Source organism: Equus asinus, chromosome 2 (genome assembly GCF_041296235.1).
Source record: "Equus asinus isolate D_3611 breed Donkey chromosome 2, EquAss-T2T_v2, whole genome shotgun sequence".
Classification (NCBI taxonomy): domain Eukaryota; kingdom Metazoa; phylum Chordata; class Mammalia; order Perissodactyla; family Equidae; genus Equus; species Equus asinus.
In genome coordinates, this window is record NC_091791.1 from 124472954 (window position 1) to 124492276 (window position 19323).

General features: G+C 55.9%; 1 protein-coding gene across 3 annotated transcripts in view; it reads left to right on the forward strand.

Moving 5' to 3' along the window:
- PSTPIP1 (proline-serine-threonine phosphatase interacting protein 1) overlaps positions 1-19323 on the forward strand; it is a 41383-nt gene that overhangs the window by 10205 nt on the left and 11855 nt on the right. For 2 of the 3 annotated variants that reach the window (XM_014841428.3, XM_044764226.2), the window contains exons 2-3: positions 10565-10665; positions 10994-11068. The exons of the other annotated variant lie outside the window; for it this stretch is intronic. In XM_014841428.3, coding sequence (XP_014696914.2) covers positions 10565-10665; positions 10994-11068 — 176 coding nt within the window. The remainder of the gene's footprint in view (positions 1-10564; positions 10666-10993; positions 11069-19323) is intronic. 3 annotated transcript variants of the gene reach the window in all.

Below are 19323 nucleotides of genomic sequence, written 5' to 3' on the forward strand. Positions count from 1 at the left end.
TTTTCCCCTATGTTTTCATCTAAGAGTTTTACAGGTTTAGCTCTTACATTTAGGTCATTGATCCATCTTGAGCTAATTTTTGTATACAGTGTAAGGTAAGTGTTCAACTCATTCCTTTGCATGTGGATATCTAGCTTCCCAGCATTTGTTGCAAAGACTGTCCTTTCCCCATTGAATGGTCTTGATTTTCTTGAAAATCACTTGACCATATATGTGAGTGATTATTTCTGTGCTCTCTATTCTATAGAGATGTCTATATGTCTGTCCTTATAACAGTAACACACTATTTTAATCACTGTAGTTTTGTAGTAAGTTTTGAAGTCAAGAAGTGTGAGTTTTCCAACTTTATTCTTCTTTTTCAAGATTGTTGGCTATTTGTGTTCCTTAATGGAGTAATTTTTATCATTCCCATTTTACAGGTGAGGAAACTAAGAATTTAGCCTTCCTGAGGTTCCCCAATCTGGATTGGCCATGAGTCTATGACAAACCCGCCATAAGTCTCCCAGCCTGGGCACACTTGGAGAGACTCCCTCCTTAGAGAGGTTCCTCCTGAGGATGGTGGGATAGTTTCCGCATCTTCTGGCCCCCTGGGAAGGCCCATGACTTCTGAGCTTCCTTGAGGATCCACCAGCTCTATTCAGCAAGGGGGGTTTGCCCACAGGCCAGGGTCACCAACTTCCTCAGTAGATCGTAGGAAGGCCCAGCAGGTAATTGATGTCCACCCTGGCCTCAGTCTGCCTGGACCTGAGGACTTTTGAAAAGCAAGACTCTGGCCCCTGACTTCCCAGCCAGCAGCCACTGAAGCAGAAGGGGTTCCCTTCTTGGTCACCTCCTCAACATTTTCCCTTCATCCTGGACAAGCTCTGAGCCCACTCTCCCAGGCATGGGGACCTCAGACTGTAGTGGTCAGCTGGGGACAGTCCATGCAAGCAGGGCTGGGGTGGTGGGTAAGGGGATCAGCACAGAATTCTGGATCAGCTTCCTGGAGTTGTCATGAACACTAAGCAGAGTGTGGGGCGTGGGCTGTGCTCAGTGCAGGGCAGCACGGCAGTAGGTGCTGTGTTAGTGTCTGCAATAAGTCTCACTCTGACACAGAAGAGGATGGAAATTGACTCAGGAATCAAAGGAACAAGTGTGTGGCTAATGCCAGGGCCAGGGGAAGACCAGCAGCTGAGACTAGGCCTTGGGTCAGGGCAGGAACTGCCATGAGGCTGCTGGAATTTCACCCTCATCCTTAGATAACTCCCAACCCTAGAGGGACTGCAGATTCAACAAGGGAGGGAGTTTGCATACAGGGTCCAAGAGTCTTGATTTAAGTCTTACCAACGTGGATGCAAGTGAGAGGCTGAGAGGAAAGCGAAATAGCGAATGGTTCCAGAGAGCAGCACAGAGTTCCCTCAGGTAGGCCCCACACCCCAGGGCCAGGGGGTGGCCTCTTGCTCTCTTTAGAGATGTATATTCCCACAGCATGCTCTAGGCCAGGTGCACACGGGCTGTGCTGGGCAGGGTGGAACAATTTCCCAGTCTCCAATACAAAACCTTACTTGGAGGGTGCCATCTTTCTCTTTCATGCTGCCTTTAGAACCCACTGCCCTGCTTCCGTTCGGCTACATTCACAGCTGGCCCTGGTGAGTCCCTCGACTCTCTGAGCCTCTGGCGCCTTGTCTGTATTAAATCAATTTTCACGGTCAGAAGATTGAGATGTGGCAACATGCATGTTAATGGCCTAGCAAGGGCAAGGAGCCCCACGTGCAGGCCCCCTGCAGGTGCAGGAGCCCACCTAGCCCCCAGGCTTGGAGGGCATTGCAGCCAGAGCCCAGGGTCAGCTCTGAGGCCCGGAACCTGCTGAGGCCAGCAGATGAGATTGAGGGGCCTTCCCCAGAGGCTGCAGGGGTCTGTCCCTGCCTTTGGGGAAAGGTATGGGGATGGGAGTGGGGCTCCCTTGCAGCTGTAGGGGCCATCTCTTGAGAAAGTCTCAAACCTAGGGGAGACACACCTCAGCACACACATGCAGCAACTCACAGCCACAAAGCAAGGCACCCACGTCAGCCTCCTGAGGGTGCGGGGTCTAAGTGTTCCTCCCACTTTACAGGTGAAAAATTGAGGCTGAGAGATTGGGAGCAACCAGTCCAGATAAGCGGCACAGCTAGGATTCAAACCCAGCTGTCCTTTTTAATTTCCTTTCTTGGTTTACTTTTACTTACTATGTACTAATCACCATGGCCACTATTTTCCAGGTGCTCATTAAGTGTCAGGGTACCCTTTGTTGGTCGCCTACATATATTATTTCATATAGTCCTCAGAGCCCCTAGGAGGTGGGCAATATGTTCACACTCATTTTACAGAGGAGGGAATCTGTGCTCAGGAGGTTAAGTGACTTGTCTAAGGTCACACTCTGTGTGCACGGAACTGGCCAGGACGAGAACCCAATGTGCCTGAGCTCCTCCCACAACCCCCTGCCTGGACTTCCTCCTGGGGTGGTGTTCCTGTGAGGCATCCCCTGGCAGGTGTAGGTGGCGAGGGAGGAGTGATACCTGGGCAAGGAGATGTGCAGGGATGGCACCTGGACCATTGGTGCCAGCCCCCAGTCTCTGGCTGGTCGCTCACAAGCTGGAGCCTATGCAGCAAGAGCTCTATGTGGCCATCCATAGGCCAGGGATGGACAGTGCCTGAAGGGGTCAGAGTCTCTTCCAGGGCTCAGGGTCAGGGGTGGCTCATTTCCCTCCTTCCCTCCATCAATCATCCCCTGGGTCCCACCACCTCCCTTCTCCACCTGCCCTCACCCTGGGCCACTGGCATCTGCCTCCTGCCCCACCACCCCCAACATTGCTAAATCCTAGTGAGCTCCCACTGCCAAATCAGCTTGGCAGAGGCCGTACAAAGGAGCTGCGTGACCTGGTCAAGTCACCCACCTGGCTGAGCCTCAGTTGCTCATCTGTAACATGAGGCAATAATAGCACGGTCTTGACATTACAGGGTTCTCTGAGGACTGGAGGTGAGAAGGCATGGAGAGACATGTGCTCTACCTGTCTGCATCTGTTCCCCTGAACTCAGAACCCGGCCCTGGTTCCGTTAACTCCTGGGAAGCCCCACTCTTTGCTCTGCCTGACTCAGGGCTCTCCTCCAGCTGGCCTCAGGCTCCCTCTTCAGACATTGGCTCCAGCTCCCTCAGATTTCTCACTGCTTGCAGCCACTTCCAGCACCGAGCATCAGATTGCCAGCCTCCTAAACCTGAGGGCCTCCTTCCCACCTCCAGGCCTCTGCCCAGACGTGTGTTCGCTCCCCGCCCGCCCCTTGTGCTACGTGTTTTTGGTTTCTACATGTTAACGGTTTCCTAAAGCAGGAGGAAGAAGTGGGGCATTGAGCTGGGCCTTTAAGACTCAGGAGAGCAGAGGAGAAGTAGGTAGTACTTCACAAGACGGGGAGAGGGGAGTGTGGTAGGGAGAACGTTCATTTCTGATGATGGAGGAAGCCTATTTCAAAGAACAAAGCTTTCTAGCGTGAGGGACCTTGGTTGAGAGCCAGGTGTGCCCACAATTGCTGTCTGGGCCTGGACAAGTTACGTAACCTCTTGGATCCTCACTTTCCTCCAACACTCACATCCTGCATCTGGTCAGTATTACTGAGATAAGAGGCCCCAGGCGCACACGGTAGGTCCTCTTGTGGTGCTCCTGTTGCCCCCCTACTCTCACTGGGTTATGTGGGATCCCTGGGAGCCCCTGAAAGTTCACAGAGCTCTGGCGGGGCCCCCGGAAGGCTGCGGGGTGACCGTCAGCCATAGGCCTGCGGCTCCCCAGCATGTTGGGGCCCAGCGGGGACCCAAGCCGAGCAGCTGGACATTTCAGGGGTCCAGCCAGATGGGCTGCTTGGCTGCTATGGGGAGGGGCCCTGTAAGGCCCTGGGGAGGCCAGGCCATCAGACTAAGGCCAGTAGAGAGCTGGGCTCTCTGGAAATACATTTCTAATCTCAAGTTCCCGTCAGCCCAGCTGAACCCAGAGCAGCTTGTCTAACTACGTTCAACATGCTTTTGTTCTTTAAAAATAAAAGTCTGTCTTTGCCTTCTTGGCTGTCTCCCCATGACACCTATCCTGGGCCATTTTAGAAAAGCAGCAAATAAATCCACATTTATCTGCTTATGCGTGGACCCCTCCATCCTTGGCTCAGGGAACACCTAGACCCAAAACACCTAGTACAATACGTTGTCTGAGGCTTGAGTCCTCTGCAGAATCCCTAAGCCGCCAACAGACCGCTAGCGATGGGTGCTCTCCACCCACCAGAGCAGCTCGCCCTGCATCCTGTGTCTGAAGCTACTTGGGCTCTTGGAAAACCCTTCCTTGTATTGACCCGGAGTTGGTCTCTACCCCTGTGAGTCCTGGCTGGCTCTCTTGGGACACCAACCACCGTTGATCCCTCTGTTCCTGATGCCCCCACAAAAGCCTGCAGGTGACGGCATTCCTCAAGGGCTGTGGCTTGGTCCCCTCTCTTTACCTGCCCCTCCTCCTAGGATACTCTGGGTGAGCAACCGGTTGCTTACTGAAGTTTCTGGTCACCCATCTTTTCTTCCTTCCTTCCTTCCTTCCTTCCTCCCTCTCTCCCTCCTTCCCTCCTACCCATCCATCCATCCATTCACTCATCCAAGCCATACCTGGGTGTTTGGCCCTTTGCCTTCCTCAATTTGCCAGCCAATAATGGTGGAGATGAGTCACACTGTGGGGTAATAGCTGAGGGGCAGTGGAGAGACAGTGTCTCTGAGCCTCAGTTTCCTTATCTGTACAGTAGGGATAATATATAATCTTTTACTATTGTAAGAAGTAGAGGAGATGAGTCTGTCTGGTTTATTTAGAGGTGTTGAGTAATGAGTCATTGAATCGGCAAGCAAACCGTCTGGTTCCCTCCATGGAGCACCTCAGGAGCCAGCAGTCACAAAGCTGAGTCCTCTCCAGGGCCTCCCTGAGGTCCTTATTCAGCTCTTAATTCAGTGTGTTTGCTGAGCATTGCTGTGCTCACGCTGGGCACTGGGACCCAGCAGGGAACCACACAGACCCACTTTCTGCCTCACAGAGCTGCCGTCTCCAGAGTTCGGAGCTCACTACCTCAGGTTTCCTAACAATCCTAATGGTTTGTTTTCTCAGTCCACAGAAGACAAGCAACAATAAACTAGTTGCTAGTAAACTAGTAAACTACTAAGGGCAGGCGCCCCGGCTGCAGCCATTCCTGTCGTTAGACTGGCAGGAGAGGGCAGAGCTGCCCAGGCGCAGGGCTGCCTGGCAAGGGTCATTCAAAATCTCCGTCCTCAGCTTCTAAGATGAGAGGGATCGAGCCTAGTCACCTTGTTCTGTCTGCCCTCCCACCAATAAAAGGTGCTTTTTTTAAAAAAAGAAGAGCCTACCGACCCAAGAGCATGTCAGATGTTAGAAAGATTTTTGAACTTTTAAAAAAGATTTTTGAACTTGGCAGGGTGCAAGCAGGAAACAACTTTCCTTTCTCCTACCTTCACAGCTGCTATGGCTCTCTTTTCACCGCCCCTGGGCAGGTATTAGAGCTTCTCTAGTCCTTTTCAGGAGTAATTCGCTCCAGTTCAACCTGACATCAGAATTTTACTCTTGTCCAACCGAAAGCTTCTCCCCATCTCCTAGCTTTGTACTGGAAGCCTCTTCAGTTGCCAGGTTCTACCCGCACCCACACTGCCAGCTGCTTCTGGAGCCTCTGCAGACTGGGTGGGGTGCAGGGTCAGTAACTCCAAAGGGGTGAAAGGCCTATCTTCCAGGCGCTGTTGTAGCTGGTTCCGGTGCAGCAGGGGGCAGATGCCCGCGGGTCAGCTCCTTCTCTCCTGGGCACCTCAGTGGGTTCTCTGGTGATTCCGCCTCCCTGGAGGATCCCAGCGCTCCATTCCCTGCAGCTGTCTGCTTCTGACCCTCCCAGCTGCGCCCACCAGTCCACTCCACACAGCTTCTTTTGGGGGCTCCTCCCTCCCTGTGAGGCAGTTCTCATGGGCAGAGTCACAAGGCAGCTATTCCCAGTTACCTTCCATGGCCACCACTTGGTTCCCAGGAAAAGTATCAGGGCCAATTCCTGGACATGCCACCCCTCCCACCCAAGGCCTCACGCTTCCCTCGGCCTCCCAGGCAGCTCCGACCCACGTTCTGACTTCAGACTTCCCTAGGTAAGATACAGCCACCAGTTACCATGGCTTCCAAAAACCAGCAGACACACATCAGCCTCGCCGCTGGAAAGGCAACTGAGGGTCACTTCCTTTCCCTATACCTATTTCACAGTCAGGAAGGTTCAGAGAGGGCAAGAGATTTTACCAAGACTACCCAGCTTATTCCTGGCAGATGGAAATTGGAATCAAAACCCAGGCCTCTCTCTCTCAGGTTAGAGGTTTAGCTGTCCTCTGATGTACGTTCTATTCTGGAAGTCCATGCAGGGAGTGTTTGGAAAAGGTTTGGCAGCCTTTTAAATGGGCCCTCTGGTCGGGGAGGCTGTGTGTGTGGGCTATGGTGGGGAGATAACTCCTTTCTTCCAGCCTGGCCACAGCTGGGGGAGATTCCGTCTGGCGGGGGCAGTGGCAGGTAGGGCATGGGGAGCCACCACTTGCTGAACAGCCACTAAGCTGGGGCTTTGCAGAGAGGAGAGGGAAGAGGAGGTTAGGAGCCAAGATCTTGGCCTGGGAGAGCTGAGTTCAAATCCCCACTGTCCCTGCAGGCTCCGGAGCAGGTTAGATGACCTTTCTGAGCCCCATTTTTCTAATCTGAAAAATGGGGGTAGTAATCCTTAGCTTAGTACTCCACTCAACGCACCCTCTGATCTTGTGCTCATCTTCTCACCTGAACACGTTATTGGATTGGCTTCTCAGATCAACCCTAGGTGGCAGGCACTATTAGGCCCATTTTTACAGGGAAGGTGAGAATGACCAAGGTCACAAGGTGGGGTGTGAACCCATATCCAGTCTGCTGAACTCTATCCAGTTTCTCAGACCAGGCCTGGGCACGTTCCTTGACTTGGCAGCCACAGTCTGCCCTGATGGGTCTGTGACCTAGAGGGGCGGGCTGTCAGGGCCAGGAGAGAGGTTGGCCTCTGCTGCTACTTTCTTGATGAGGAAACCAGGTCCCAAGAAAGGAAGTGGCTTGCTCGGGGCCCTGGTCTCTGTGGCCTAGCCCCTGTAGCCACCGAGAGTGATACGGGCAGGAAAAGGAGGAAGCGGTGGTGGGTACGGAGGCTGCTTCTCTACCCACCCAGTGGGGGCATGGCAGGGCCAAGGCCAGCTCGCAGGTCTGGACAATGGCTTACACCCAGACCTACCTAGAGAAGGAAGCAGGTGGGCTGTCCCTGGGCAGAGCAGAGCCCCCAGGCCTTCATACTACCTTGAGGCTGAGGCAGGAATATGCTTTTTCCTGCCCAGAGCTGTCCTGAGCACCTCCTCCTGGAGCCTTGGGAGACACCCTACTGCCCCCATCTGGCCCCTCCATGGGGAAAGGGAGGCCCAGAGTGGCTGCACAGCATGGATGGCAATGCAAGCGGGCCTCCCAAAGGATGAGACTGCAACTGCTCGCCAAGTAGCACTTACCCCAGGGTGGATTGCCCCAGATGCCACGCAGTGGGGCGGGGCTTCTGGCTGGTTGCTGGCTATCAGCGCACACGTCTGCAGAGCCAGTGCAGCCCTTCTCTAGGGCAGCACTCCTCTGGCCCAGCCTGGGCATGGCCCAGGCTCTGTGAGTCCATGGTAACTGAATGATAGCCCGAAATATAGCTTTGATTGAGAGGAAGAGGATTTGAGCAATCATTTTGAGAAGTTTTTTTTTTAATCACTTTTTGATGTTTGAAAATGAAAATAGTTGCTGGGCTGTCTATTGACTAACTGAGGCAGGGATGTGGGTTTGAAGACCGGCCGACCTGGGTTTATATCCCAGATTTTTACCTTTACCACTTGAGTGACCTCAGGTAGTCACTTCCCATCTTTGGGCCTCCTCGGCACCATCCTTACCTCTCTGGGTGTGGTGCTTTCAATAGGATAATGGCTGTGATGTTCTTGCTGCAATGTGTGGCAGGTGGACTCCATAAATGGCAATTTCACAAAGGGTAAGGCCACTGGAAGGTTTCAGGTGACAGAGGCTGCCAGTGGACTGAAGGAGGTAAAAGGCCCTGCCTTCTGGTAGCTTCCATATTGTGAAAATGTCAGCCCTTAACCATGGGGGACTGGCAGGGGGCCCAGGTACTTACAGGGTGGAGCTGGGTCAGTGTGGAAAAGGAAGGCCAGGTGGGCCCCCTGGAGGGTGTGATTCTTGCGCTGGGCCTTGTGCTGAGAAACTGCAGGACCAACTGATTAACTGATTGAATGGTTGGTTCATTCATTTCCTCAACAGCATACTGAACCTGACTCTGCCCCGCTCTGAGCAATGAGTCAGAACCCATCTCCTTGAGGAGGTGGCTAGGGTGGGGGTGAAGGAGGAGCATGCAGGCTGGGGGAGGGGTGCAGCACTGAGGAGGCATTGCGAGCCGCCCCCAGGGAGTCAGGCACTTCCTCGGAACAGTCGAGTCGCTTGTGACACTTGTGATGGTGGCTCACTTGCTGCAGCCCTGCCAGCACCACTGTGGCTCTGAGTAGGGGCTGAACCAGATTCTTGAGCCTGCAGCGGCAGGGACCTTGCTGCCTTCTCCCTCCTCCAGAATGGCCAATGTAGGTTTGGTTTTGCTTCTGTTTCCACTCTGGGGGTCTTGATAAGGACAGAGGGGTTCCCCTAGAGAGTCAGGGCTGGGCATGGGGCTGGCAGGGAAGAGTGGAGCGTCCTGCCATGGGGCTGGTCTCCAGCAGGTGTTTCCCTGGTCAGCTCTCGCCATCTCTCCCAGAGGCATCATGGACTAATAACAGGTCCCCTGCAAGTCCAGATTCCCGCCCTACCTCTGCCTGTGTCACCTCAGGCAGGTCCTTCTCTTTTCTTGGCCTCAGTTTCCCTGAGGACTTAAGGGTGCTGGACGAGATGTCTCCCAGTTCTGGTGGTCCGTGGAATTTGGGCCTGAATGCTGGTGTCCAGCTCAGAGTGACCCCCTCATGGGGAGAGGGCAGGATGCTGAGGCTTCAGATTAATTTTCCTTCCCAGCTGCCACAGGCTTCTGCCCTGGGGGTCCAGAGGGAGGGCAGAGGCTGAGGGGCGGGAAGCTGTTGTCTGCTGGCTGGCTGGTGGGCAAGTGGCTGCCCAGGAAAGCTGCAGAAATGGAAGCCTGGCTCAGTAACACCAGCCTGCACGCCGGGACTGCTGCCTGCCGCAGGACAGGCCTGTGGGGTTGAGGGGACACCCTCCTCCTGCTGGGGCCCTGGGTGGCCAGCCAGGGCCCAGACGTCTGGTTTGTTACCCTCTAGACAGCTGAGCCTGGCCCTCAGGAATTTCTGGGGATGCTTCTGGAGGAGGATCTGTGGGAATGGAAAAGACAGACTAGGTGCCCAATCTCAGGGCCTGCCCGATTTGCAGTTGCCTGGCTGAGCACCCTGGGGCCTGGGGGTCCTGCCTCAAGAATGGATATGGGACCCAGGCTCAGGTCAGACACAGAAGCCTCCCCTCTCAGCAGGCCGTTTTACCACCTCGCCCAGGATCCATCTCTCTCCCTGCAGTTGGCCTGTGTGCAGCACCACCTGGAGAGCTGGGAGCAGCACCCTGGCCCCGGCCCACTCCGTAGGCCTGGGGATGCCCTGCGAGACCCTCTGTCCCCTCACAGTCTCAAATACTACCTCCCTCCCCAACTTCCTGCCCAAGCAGCTCAGAATCTGCTCCCGAGGTGAGAGAGGAAAATCGGATTTGTCAGGAACACCAGGACAGGCTGAGCAAGTGCCGGGCAGCGGAGAATCAGCTGTGTCCTGGATTCTTCAAGATGCCCCTCTCCCCACCACCCTGCTTAAGAGGGCGACCCTGGGTGTCCTAGGTGTTCCAGGTGTGTCCTACATGCGTCCTACACGAGTGTTAGGGTATGCCCCAGTCCTGACCAAATTCACCCTCAATGCTCCCCTCATCTAGTAGACATGGGAGGATTACCTGAGCTCACACTGAGGGCCTGGTGTGGCGAGGGCACACAGTTGTTGATAAAGAAACAACAATGGCTATTGTCATTGCAGAGGTCATATAGCATAGGGATGAAGATCAGGGACTCAGACCAGATGGCTTTCAAGCTGTCTCACTCCGGGCGCACTTCACCCATCTGTACCTCCGTTTTCTCACTTAGCTGAGGTAATAGGGTTACTGAGAAGGTGACAGGAGCAAGCAGTGCTGGGAACCCTGTAAGGCTGTCATCATGGGACCTTGGTGGTGGCCCTTCCATGGCAGTCTTGTGTTGGAGTCGATGTGTCCTGGACTCCGTTGCCAGGCGGGGCTCATGCATGCACCTCCACAGATTCGAGAAGACCTACCATGTGCCTGTGTGAAGTCAGGTCCTGAATCCCAAGAACTTGCCTTAAAGAGGGGAGATGGAGGCAGATGGGGAGGTGGTCAGGGGGTCCTCGTCAGGCTGTGCTCAGTGCCCCCCACAACCTGCACTGCTGGGGGTGGCCCTTACACATCCTCCTCCTGTGTCACAGTGCAGGGACTTCACGGCCCACACAGGCTACGAGGTGCTGCTGCAGCGGCTGCTGGATGGCAGGAAGATGTGCAAAGACGTGGAGGAGCTGCTACGGCAGAGGTGAGCATCGCTGGGTGGGCCGAGGCCCCGTCCCAGCCACGCTGCTGCCGGGCGCCCCTGCTCTAAACTAGCAGGAATGCGGCTCCTCTGTTTTTCCCCAGACCTGGGCCTCCCCTAAGTGGGCAAATAATTTGATGTCCCTTCACATGTGCCTGCATTTGGCGAAGATTAATTTAGAGGAAGGGCTGGGGGCTTAACTTTCTCAAGGAGGAGCCTGGAGGGCCATGCCTGCCCCCATAGGCTGACTGGGTGGGTCCTGGTGCAGAGGTTTGAGGGAACTGCCGCCAGCAGGAGTTGGGGAGACTCAGTGCCAGACTTGTTCTTGCAGGGCCCAAGCGGAGGAGCGGTATGGGAAGGAGCTGGTACAGATCGCCCGGAAGGCTGGCGGCCAGACGGAGATCAAGTAAGAGGTCCCGGCCCCAGCTCCCTCCCCCTTTGCCTGGCGCCTTCTGGGCCCTTAGACAGGGTCTAGGGCTTCCTGGAGCGAGGTGGATGGGGGATGGCCAGGGACGTCTGGATGGCTCCTGGGCAGGGGTGCCTGGAGGACAGCTTCCTTGGGTATCAGGCATTCTGGGTGAGGTCCCCCTGCAGTGTTGGCTCGGCCTGTGACCAGAGACAGGGGTTGGGAGGGGACACACATGGGGTTCCAGTGCCAGCTCCTCATCCACCAGCTGTGTGACCTTGGGTTGGTCATTGACACTCTCTGTGCCTCCATTTCCTCATCAGCGAGACGGGATAATAATACACCCTTCCTTGAAGGATTAAGCGAGTCCAGGGGCTCAGCTCAGGCCTGGCTCTGAGGAGAGGCACTAAGGGCAGTTGCTGCTGTGGAGCAGCTGGGCCTCTCCAGCCCTGAGGTCTGGGTCTCTGTGCTGACTGTGGGGGAAGCAGATGGGGAGAGAGTGCTGATTTCTAACAGTGGAGTGGAGGGGCTGCCTCAGGAAGGCATGGACTCTCTCCCAAGGTGAGGCCCCAACCAGGCTGAGCATCAGACGGGGCGCTGGACTTCAGGTTCTGAAAGGGCTCTGATGAGCACTTCTCCTCCTGCCCGGGAGCCTCAAGACCTGACCCCAGCCTGTGGCTGCCACAGCAACCTCTGACCCTTGCCCCTGCTCGCCTGGAGGTCTGTGAGTGCCACAGAGCCTGTGAGTGCCTGGCTGTGCCCAAGGAAAGTGGCCCCGAAGCCTGTCGGCTCCATTGCCTAGAACCTGGTCCCCCATTTGTGTGCCCTGAATACACGACACTCTCTAGGTCTTCTAGAGATGCCGAGGACCCAGCTGGTTCCTACTTCCAACCTGGAGCCAGAGGAAACATGGGAAGCGCTAGAGAAGGTTTGAAAGTAGCGTGAGCCAGGGGACATTAATGCTCAACGCCCGAGGGCCTGTGAGTTAGACTGCAAAGTGTGAATGCAAACCAAGGAGAAAGAATGCTTGAGCTCTAGCCCCCGCTCAGCCTTTGTGAGCTGTGTGACTGTGGGGAAGTGGCTTTACCTCTCTGAGTTTAATTCCCATTTGCCCACTCCAGGGGGCTGTTGTGCAGATAAACAGGAACATATCCTGAGGGCCTCCCAGGGGCAGGGCTGAGGCTGGTTGGAGGCTGGGTGTAGAGGATACTCAGGACACAGTGGAGAATGAATGGAAGGCTATTGGTGAGCCCAGGCTGAGGCAGACTGTGTGAGGCACACTCAGGGGGCTGTGAGTCACAGGGAACTTCAAACGGGAAGGAGAAGCTACTAATCAGGAGGATAAAATAGGAGTGGAGCCAGGTGGGCAGGGGAAGGGTGGGGAGGTAGCTATATCTGCCCTGTTTTTAGAACCATGAAGTGGCCAGGGCAAGGCTCTGGCGGCCCTGACTCCCTGTGTTGTTACAAAAGTCAAGTGGAGCAGGGTCTGCCTTGCCCTACTTACTGTGTGACCCTGGAATGGTCACTCCCCCGCTCTAGGTCCTGGGTTCTTGGCTGTGAAAGGGACAGTCACCCCCAAGAGTTGCTCTGGGCAGTCACAATGTCAAGCTGAGAGCACCAAGCTACAGGCATGCTCAGTAAACAGTGGGGTCTTTACCACCTCACAGGCCCCTCCAAAAGTCAGATAAATTGGGGTCACCCTGCTTAGTTTGGGGCTGAGAAGCTTTACTGGGCAGCCTAAACAATTTTCTTTGGGGCCCAGTCCCTCCCTGGCCCAGAGAGCTAGAGGCTGGGAGGCCCTGGAGGGGCAGCCCTCATCCAATGTGGGAGCACCAATGGTGGGGCGCCAGGCCAGGGGCAGGGGTCAGAGTCAGGGTCCACCTGCAGTCTACTGGGAGGAGCTGGAGCCTGGGCTGGGTGTGCCAGGACCCATGGCTCAGCCTAACCAGCAGCAGGAGGAGCAGAAACAAAACCCACAGGGGCCCTGCAGCCAAGGCACACAGGTTGCAGAATACGCTGGGAGTGGTGTGTGCGAACCACCATTGCCCTGCGCTCCCCATCAGGCGGGGGCGGCCAGAGGAACAGGGCAGAGCAGGGTGGACTGGGGAGGGCGCCTCCTGGGAGAAGTGGAGAGGAAGGAGGGGCACATTCCTGCCAGAGGACAGGCATGGACAAAGGCTGGAGGGCACATTGAGAGCCAGTGAGTGACAGGCGGTGGTTGAACCATCCCAGCTCACCTGCTGCCTCCCTTAGGGCCGTGCCCGAGGCAGCTCCCAGCTCAGCTGACTACACACAGTAGTTGCTTAATAAGTGTTGCTGCTAACCCATAGGGCATGACTAGAGTTAGTGAGACCCTTCAGTCATTCCTGTGTTTAACTGTGGGCAAGCATCCATCATCCATCCATTTAGTCAACAAGCACATGGAGCACGCACTGTGTGCCATGCCCAAGGCTGTCAGGGGGATTCAAAAATTTTGAAATAAAATAAAGGGCCTCACTGTCCTAAAGCCAGAGTCTAGCACACTCAGGGTGACTTCATTCTCCTCCCCAGCATTTTGCATCAGAACCTCCCTTCAGGGCCCTCTCATGTCCCACCTCCTCCAGGAAGCCCTTCCAGACACTCCAGCCTAGCCTGACTGTTATGGTCTTGGCTTAGACCAAATCACGCTGTCCCCGCACCCATCTGGAGGGCTCTTTGTGGGAAGAGTGAATGACAGCCCGGTTGCTTGTGTGTGGTGGAGACTTGTGGGGGGTGTGTTTGGGGTTGGAATCTCTGGAAAAAGTGGCCTGGCTCTTCAGTGTGGGGGCTGGCAGCTTAACCTCCAGGGCCCATCCCCTGGTAGGGGGAAGCCCCCAGCCTTCCCATAGCCAAGTCCCCTAGGTCCCGTGGGATGTTCACTCTCAGCCCCTTGGAGGGTGGGCAGAGGGCTGGAGGGTGTGCAGGCTGGGCAGGGGTGAATGAGGAGGACAAAAGCCAGGGAGTTAAATGACCCCAGAAATAGCCCAGCAAGAGCCGAAGGGGCAGAGCAGGCCGGCTTCCCCTCCCTCCGCTGCCTGAAGACGCAGCATTTGTGCATCACCCCTGATCTCAGACCGGCCAGAAGCCTCCCTCAGGCCTGGAGGCTCAGCCATATATGCTGAAAAGACGTTCCTCCCATCTTCAGATGGCTTTTAGCATCCACCTCCTTCACACATGAACTCATAAACATCCCCTGGGCGGTGGCGATGGAAAACGCACGAATAAGAGCTGGTCCCCAAACATGAGGGGTCCCCACAAGCCCTTTCAATGCATCTTACAGATAGCTTTAGGTGGGGACACTTCAACCACACCTCCAGGCCTGCAGAAAGCTTGTCGGACTCTCCCTTCCAACCTCCGGGCCTTGGCTCGGGCTGTTGTCCCCTTTCCTCCTCTGCCCGGTCCAAACCATCCTTCGAGGTCTGCCTGAAATACCACCCCCCTGAAAGCTGTCACTTCCTCCTCCTGCTCTTGCTCATCCCACCCCAGCTGGGGTGCTAGGGTGCTGCACGCTCCTGGAAGCTGCACCGGGCATGGCTTCGGAAATGAAGGGGCATCAAGGCGGGCAGGGCTGGGGCCAGCTTCCTGGAAGCCCCTCTGTGGTTACCACAAGCAAGGACAGACCCCCAAGCGGTGTAGGTTTGAGTCCTCACGTCCTCACATCCCTGCCTCACCCCCACTTGTCAGCCTAAAATGCTGTGGTTTTCCTGTCAGAAGAGATTTTTTTTCGTCATCTTTCTTTGACCTCAGAGAATGAAGACATCGCTGAGGATGTTGAAGGGAGAGAGGCGAGCCCTCCTCCCATCAGGGGCCCTCTGATAACAGCTCACTTCAGGCCCAGCTTCCAGCACAGGGAGGCGAGAGGAGTCAGCTCCTGTCAGCTAGGAGGCAGGAGGCTGCTGGCCAGAACGTGGGCGGGGGTGGGGATGCCAAAGCAGGGACATGAGGTGGTGCCTGGTGGGGAGAGTACAGAAGGAAAGTTTACATTGGAAATTTAGACCGTGTTTGAGCACAGAATTTCAGGTTGAGCATCCTAAGAGCCAAGTCAAGATAGGCAATAAGATGAGTTACACATGAGGTCACTGGTGACTGATAACAGAGTGTAGAGGTCTGCATGGGGGCCTTATCCTTGACGCGTGATGGAGACACAATAAAGGAGAGCTCAAGGAGATCTTGGGGACAGTTTCCGAGTGGCAAGTGTGGAGGAACACAGGAGTGACAGAAAAGCTAGGAGAAACCATCTTTTCTGGGTCTTACGGGCAGAGAAAGACTTTAAATGGTCCCCAAATCCTCCATAAGATGAGCTTAAAGCATTTACCTGGGAAGAGTCTTTGCTGACCCCCAGTGGGCTGTCTCTGGTCCTGGGAAAAGTTGAGGTCCCCTCACCCATAGCTGTGGCTGCTTCCTTGAAAGTCTAAGGCCAAGAAAGAGGTGGTGTCCCAGGCCCTGTCATGTGAGCAGAACTGTGACGGCCTGAAGGTGCCAGCACAGGGAACAGGTGGGGCTGGGACAGGAGGGTCTTCAGCCCAGAGGTGAGTGGGCAGGGGACCTGGAGCAGTCAGAGCTCACACCCCTGTCCAGCTGTCCCACACAGAGCAAGCACCCCCATCCATGCAGCCCCCAAGGCCCAGCAAGCTCGTGGGGGCAAATGGGAGCCTAAGGTAAGCCCAGACTTTGTCGCCATCAGGGCTGTCCCCAGGTGGGAACAGAAGCTGAATGTCCACCTGGCAGTGCAGTGGGCTCAGGCAGGGGCTCCCAGCATCCAGTGGGGATGGGGAGAAGGACCAGCTGCTCCCAAAGGCTGTGACTCCTCATAGCCATTCCAGGCCTGGGAGAAAGGACCTGAGGCCATGGGCCAAGGAGAGTGGGGCACAGGTGGGTTTGGAGTTGAGAAAGGCCTTGGTATGTAGCCAGTGTTGAGTTTGTCGTTCTGGGCTATGATCCTGGGGAAATTGGGGAGGAGAACCAGGCACTGACCCTGTTCATGTGGCTCACAGTTCAGTGAGGTGACAGACACTGAATGCATCAGCCCAAGGTAACAGCAAGGGTAAGTGCTCAGAAGGGACAGAAGAGGAAGCCAGGCAAAGATGCTGTGCATGGGGAATTAGCATGTGCAAAGACCTTGAGGCAAGAAGAAATATGGCATATAGAAGGAACTGGTGGGTGGCCAGATGACTGGCGGGCAGAAAACAGGGCTAATAGGTGGGAAGTGCAGCTAGGGGGATAGAGGTGTTGGGGCAGGGGCTAGGTGGTGGCAGTGAGAGGAGGACAGACAAGAGATTTAGGAGGTAAAAAAGAAGGTAGTGCAGGTGGAGGGAGAGGATGGAGCCAAGGACAGCTCCTGGGTTTCCAGGTGGCATAACCAGGTAGAGGGTGCTGCTTTTGATGAGAGGGGAGCCCTGCAGGGGGAGCAGGTTTGTGGGGCACCAAGTCCAGTTTTGGACACTCTGAGGTGTCTGTGAGATGTGAGGTCCAGAAGGAGGTGAGGAGCAGGCAGCGGGGGTGCAGGCCCAAGGGCTGGGAGGGGTCTGGGCAGGATGTGGTCATGAAGGAGCTGGGGGCCCACGGGGGCCGTAGGTGAGGGCTGTGGGGGAGGCTGTGCTGAGCCCAGAGATGCTCTAACCATGACTGGGGAGACTGAGGCAGGAGATGAGTGTGTGGGGAAGGAGAGGGATTGGAGGTGTAGCCACTGGCAAGGGGTTAATTCTGTCAGAGAAGAATCCTGACCCCCACCCAGGGCAGGTGGGTCCCCCGGCAGTCACCCCTCTCTGCCCTCTGGTAAGAAGCAGAAGGCAGGCCTTGACCAGGCCTCACCTGGTTCCGCCTCTCACCAGCTGTGTGGCCATGAGTCAGCTTCTTCACTTCTCTGAACCTTGTTTTCTCAACCGTGGAACGGGGACGATGATGCATGCTCCCTAGCAGAACTGCGAGGCTTAGATCACTTAGGCCAGCTGGGCTAACGTTTGATGAACGTACATCAGCAGCACGTGGAGGCTTGTTAAAACAGTGTGCCGGCCCTCCCTCCGAGCTCCGGCTTCACAAGGACTGGGGTGGGGCCTGAGAATCTGCCTCTCTAACAAGGTCCCAGGTGGTCCTGATGCTGCTGGTGTAGGGACCACATTTTGAGATCCACTTAGTTTAGGGCAAGGGGTCTGGCCTTGACTAGACCCCCACAGTTCTCCTCTAGGCCTGGATCCAGGCGGGTCCTGCCAGGTTGTTGCTCCTGCTTGGCCTCAGTCTCCTTAACTGTCCAATGGGAGGAAGGAGGCCCCTTCGAAGCCTGCCTTGCAAGGTTTCGGGAGACGCAGGCGGGAGGGCAGGAGTCCCGGGCTGCCTCTGCTGGGCGTCATGCGACGATATGGCCACCAGGGGGCAGGCGCACTGCTCGGCAGAAAGGCGGCGAGGGGCGTGGAGGGGAGCGGAGAGCCGGCTGGGCGAAGGGCAGCAGCAGGATGTGGCCAGCGACTGGACCTCGCGCTGCTCCAGCACCTCTGTGTGACCCCAGCAAGCCTGGCCACGCTCCGGCCTGTTTCCCTGTCTGCCTCGATTACTGCGGCTCCTCAGGCGCCCCGGTGAGGAGGGAGCCGCAGCGTATTTTAGCTCCTTGGTTGAGGCGGGGCTGCAAACGCAGGCAGAGAATCTTACCCGAGTGTGGACCAGTCTCGCCTCGGGGCCAGTCTGCAGCCTTCACCCACCGTCTCTGCGCGCCTGGTGTCGTGGCACCCCTGGGCCCATGCTGGGGCACAGGCCCTGGCACCCCTCACACACTCACAGTTGCTTGGGAACACAGATCTGCTCCTCCTGGCCACACAGGCTGCAGGGAGAGGGGTAGGGGGCCTACCTATGAGGCTGCCTCAGGAGGACCCCACCTGAAGGCAAATCCAGTGCGAGTTTCCAATAACAGGAGGCACGCAGGTGGTAAGCTCCTAGGTGGGGCACTTTGGAGGTAGTGCTCAGGTCAGGCTCAGGAGCCCAGGGGACCCCCCCAGGATTGGTTGGGATGTGCACAGGTGGGCTCAGGGGAGGGCTGCACAGCAACCAGGTCCTGATAGAGGTGGTTTACACACGTAAATCCATTCAATCCTGACAACCATCCCGTTTGTACTATTATCCCCATTTTATAGAAGGGGAAACTGAGACAGAGCAGTTAGGTAACTTGCCCTAGGTCACACAGAGTGAGTGGCAGAGCCTGGATTAAACCCAGGCTGTCTGGCTCAAGGGTCTGCTTCCAATGCATGTGGGAGTTCAGAGCAGGAAGCCCTTGCCCAGGTTCTGCTGGAATTCCCAGTCACCTCCCTTCTCTGCCAGGTTGGGGAGCTGATGGGCCTAGGGAGAGGCTCTCTCACCCATTGGTCCTGTTTCTGACCCAAGGAGCACTCTGCTTCCTGGTGCCCCATTGCTGATCAGCAGACAGGACTGGGTCTTGGTGGGGCTCCAAGGCCTTTGCTCAGACCTCAACTCCGCCCATGGCTCTGGGGGCGAGCCTTCTTGGCAAAGCAGCCAGGTAAAATACAGAATGCCCAGCTGAACGTGACTTTCAGATAAATAACAAATACTTTTTAAATGTGTGTTCCAAATATTACATGGGGCGTACTTATACTCAAAAGTATTTGTTGTTTACCTGAAATTCGAACTTAACTGGGTGTCTTGTGTTTTCATTTGCTCCATCTGGCAACTCTACCCTCGGGTGTCACACTCCACCTCCCATGCCCTGGGCCAGCCTCTTTCCTTCCCCCTCTCCTGGCGCCTGCCCTGGAGTGGACAGTGCCTGCATCTCTGCTCCGGACTGACCACCCTGCTGCCTCCTGATTCCTGCTGGGTTCTCTCAGGCATCCCAAGCTCATGCACCCTAAAGTAGACTCCTCATCTTCCCTCCTGGGCCCCCGTCTCAGAGGTGTCACCACTGCCCACCCAGCCACCCAGCCAGGAGCCAGGGAGGCCTTCGGCCTCTTGCTGTCCTCACCTCTACATACTGTTTGTTCTGTCCTAAGGTCCCCACATCTCTCCTCTCCTGCTTGCCCACTCTCTCAGCCCCCATCCAGCTTCCTCCAAAATGTCCTCTGGCTGAGTCTGAACCCTGCCATCTTTCGGCTCATTCTGAATTGGGGAGAGGACTGGGGCGAGAGGCTTCAGGGAGGGAGGGCCCTGAAGACGCAAAAGCCAGCAGATTCTGCCAAGTGGGGAGGTTTAATTGCTTTGTAATTTCCAAAGAGAGAGCTTTGCCTTCTGGAAATCCCAAC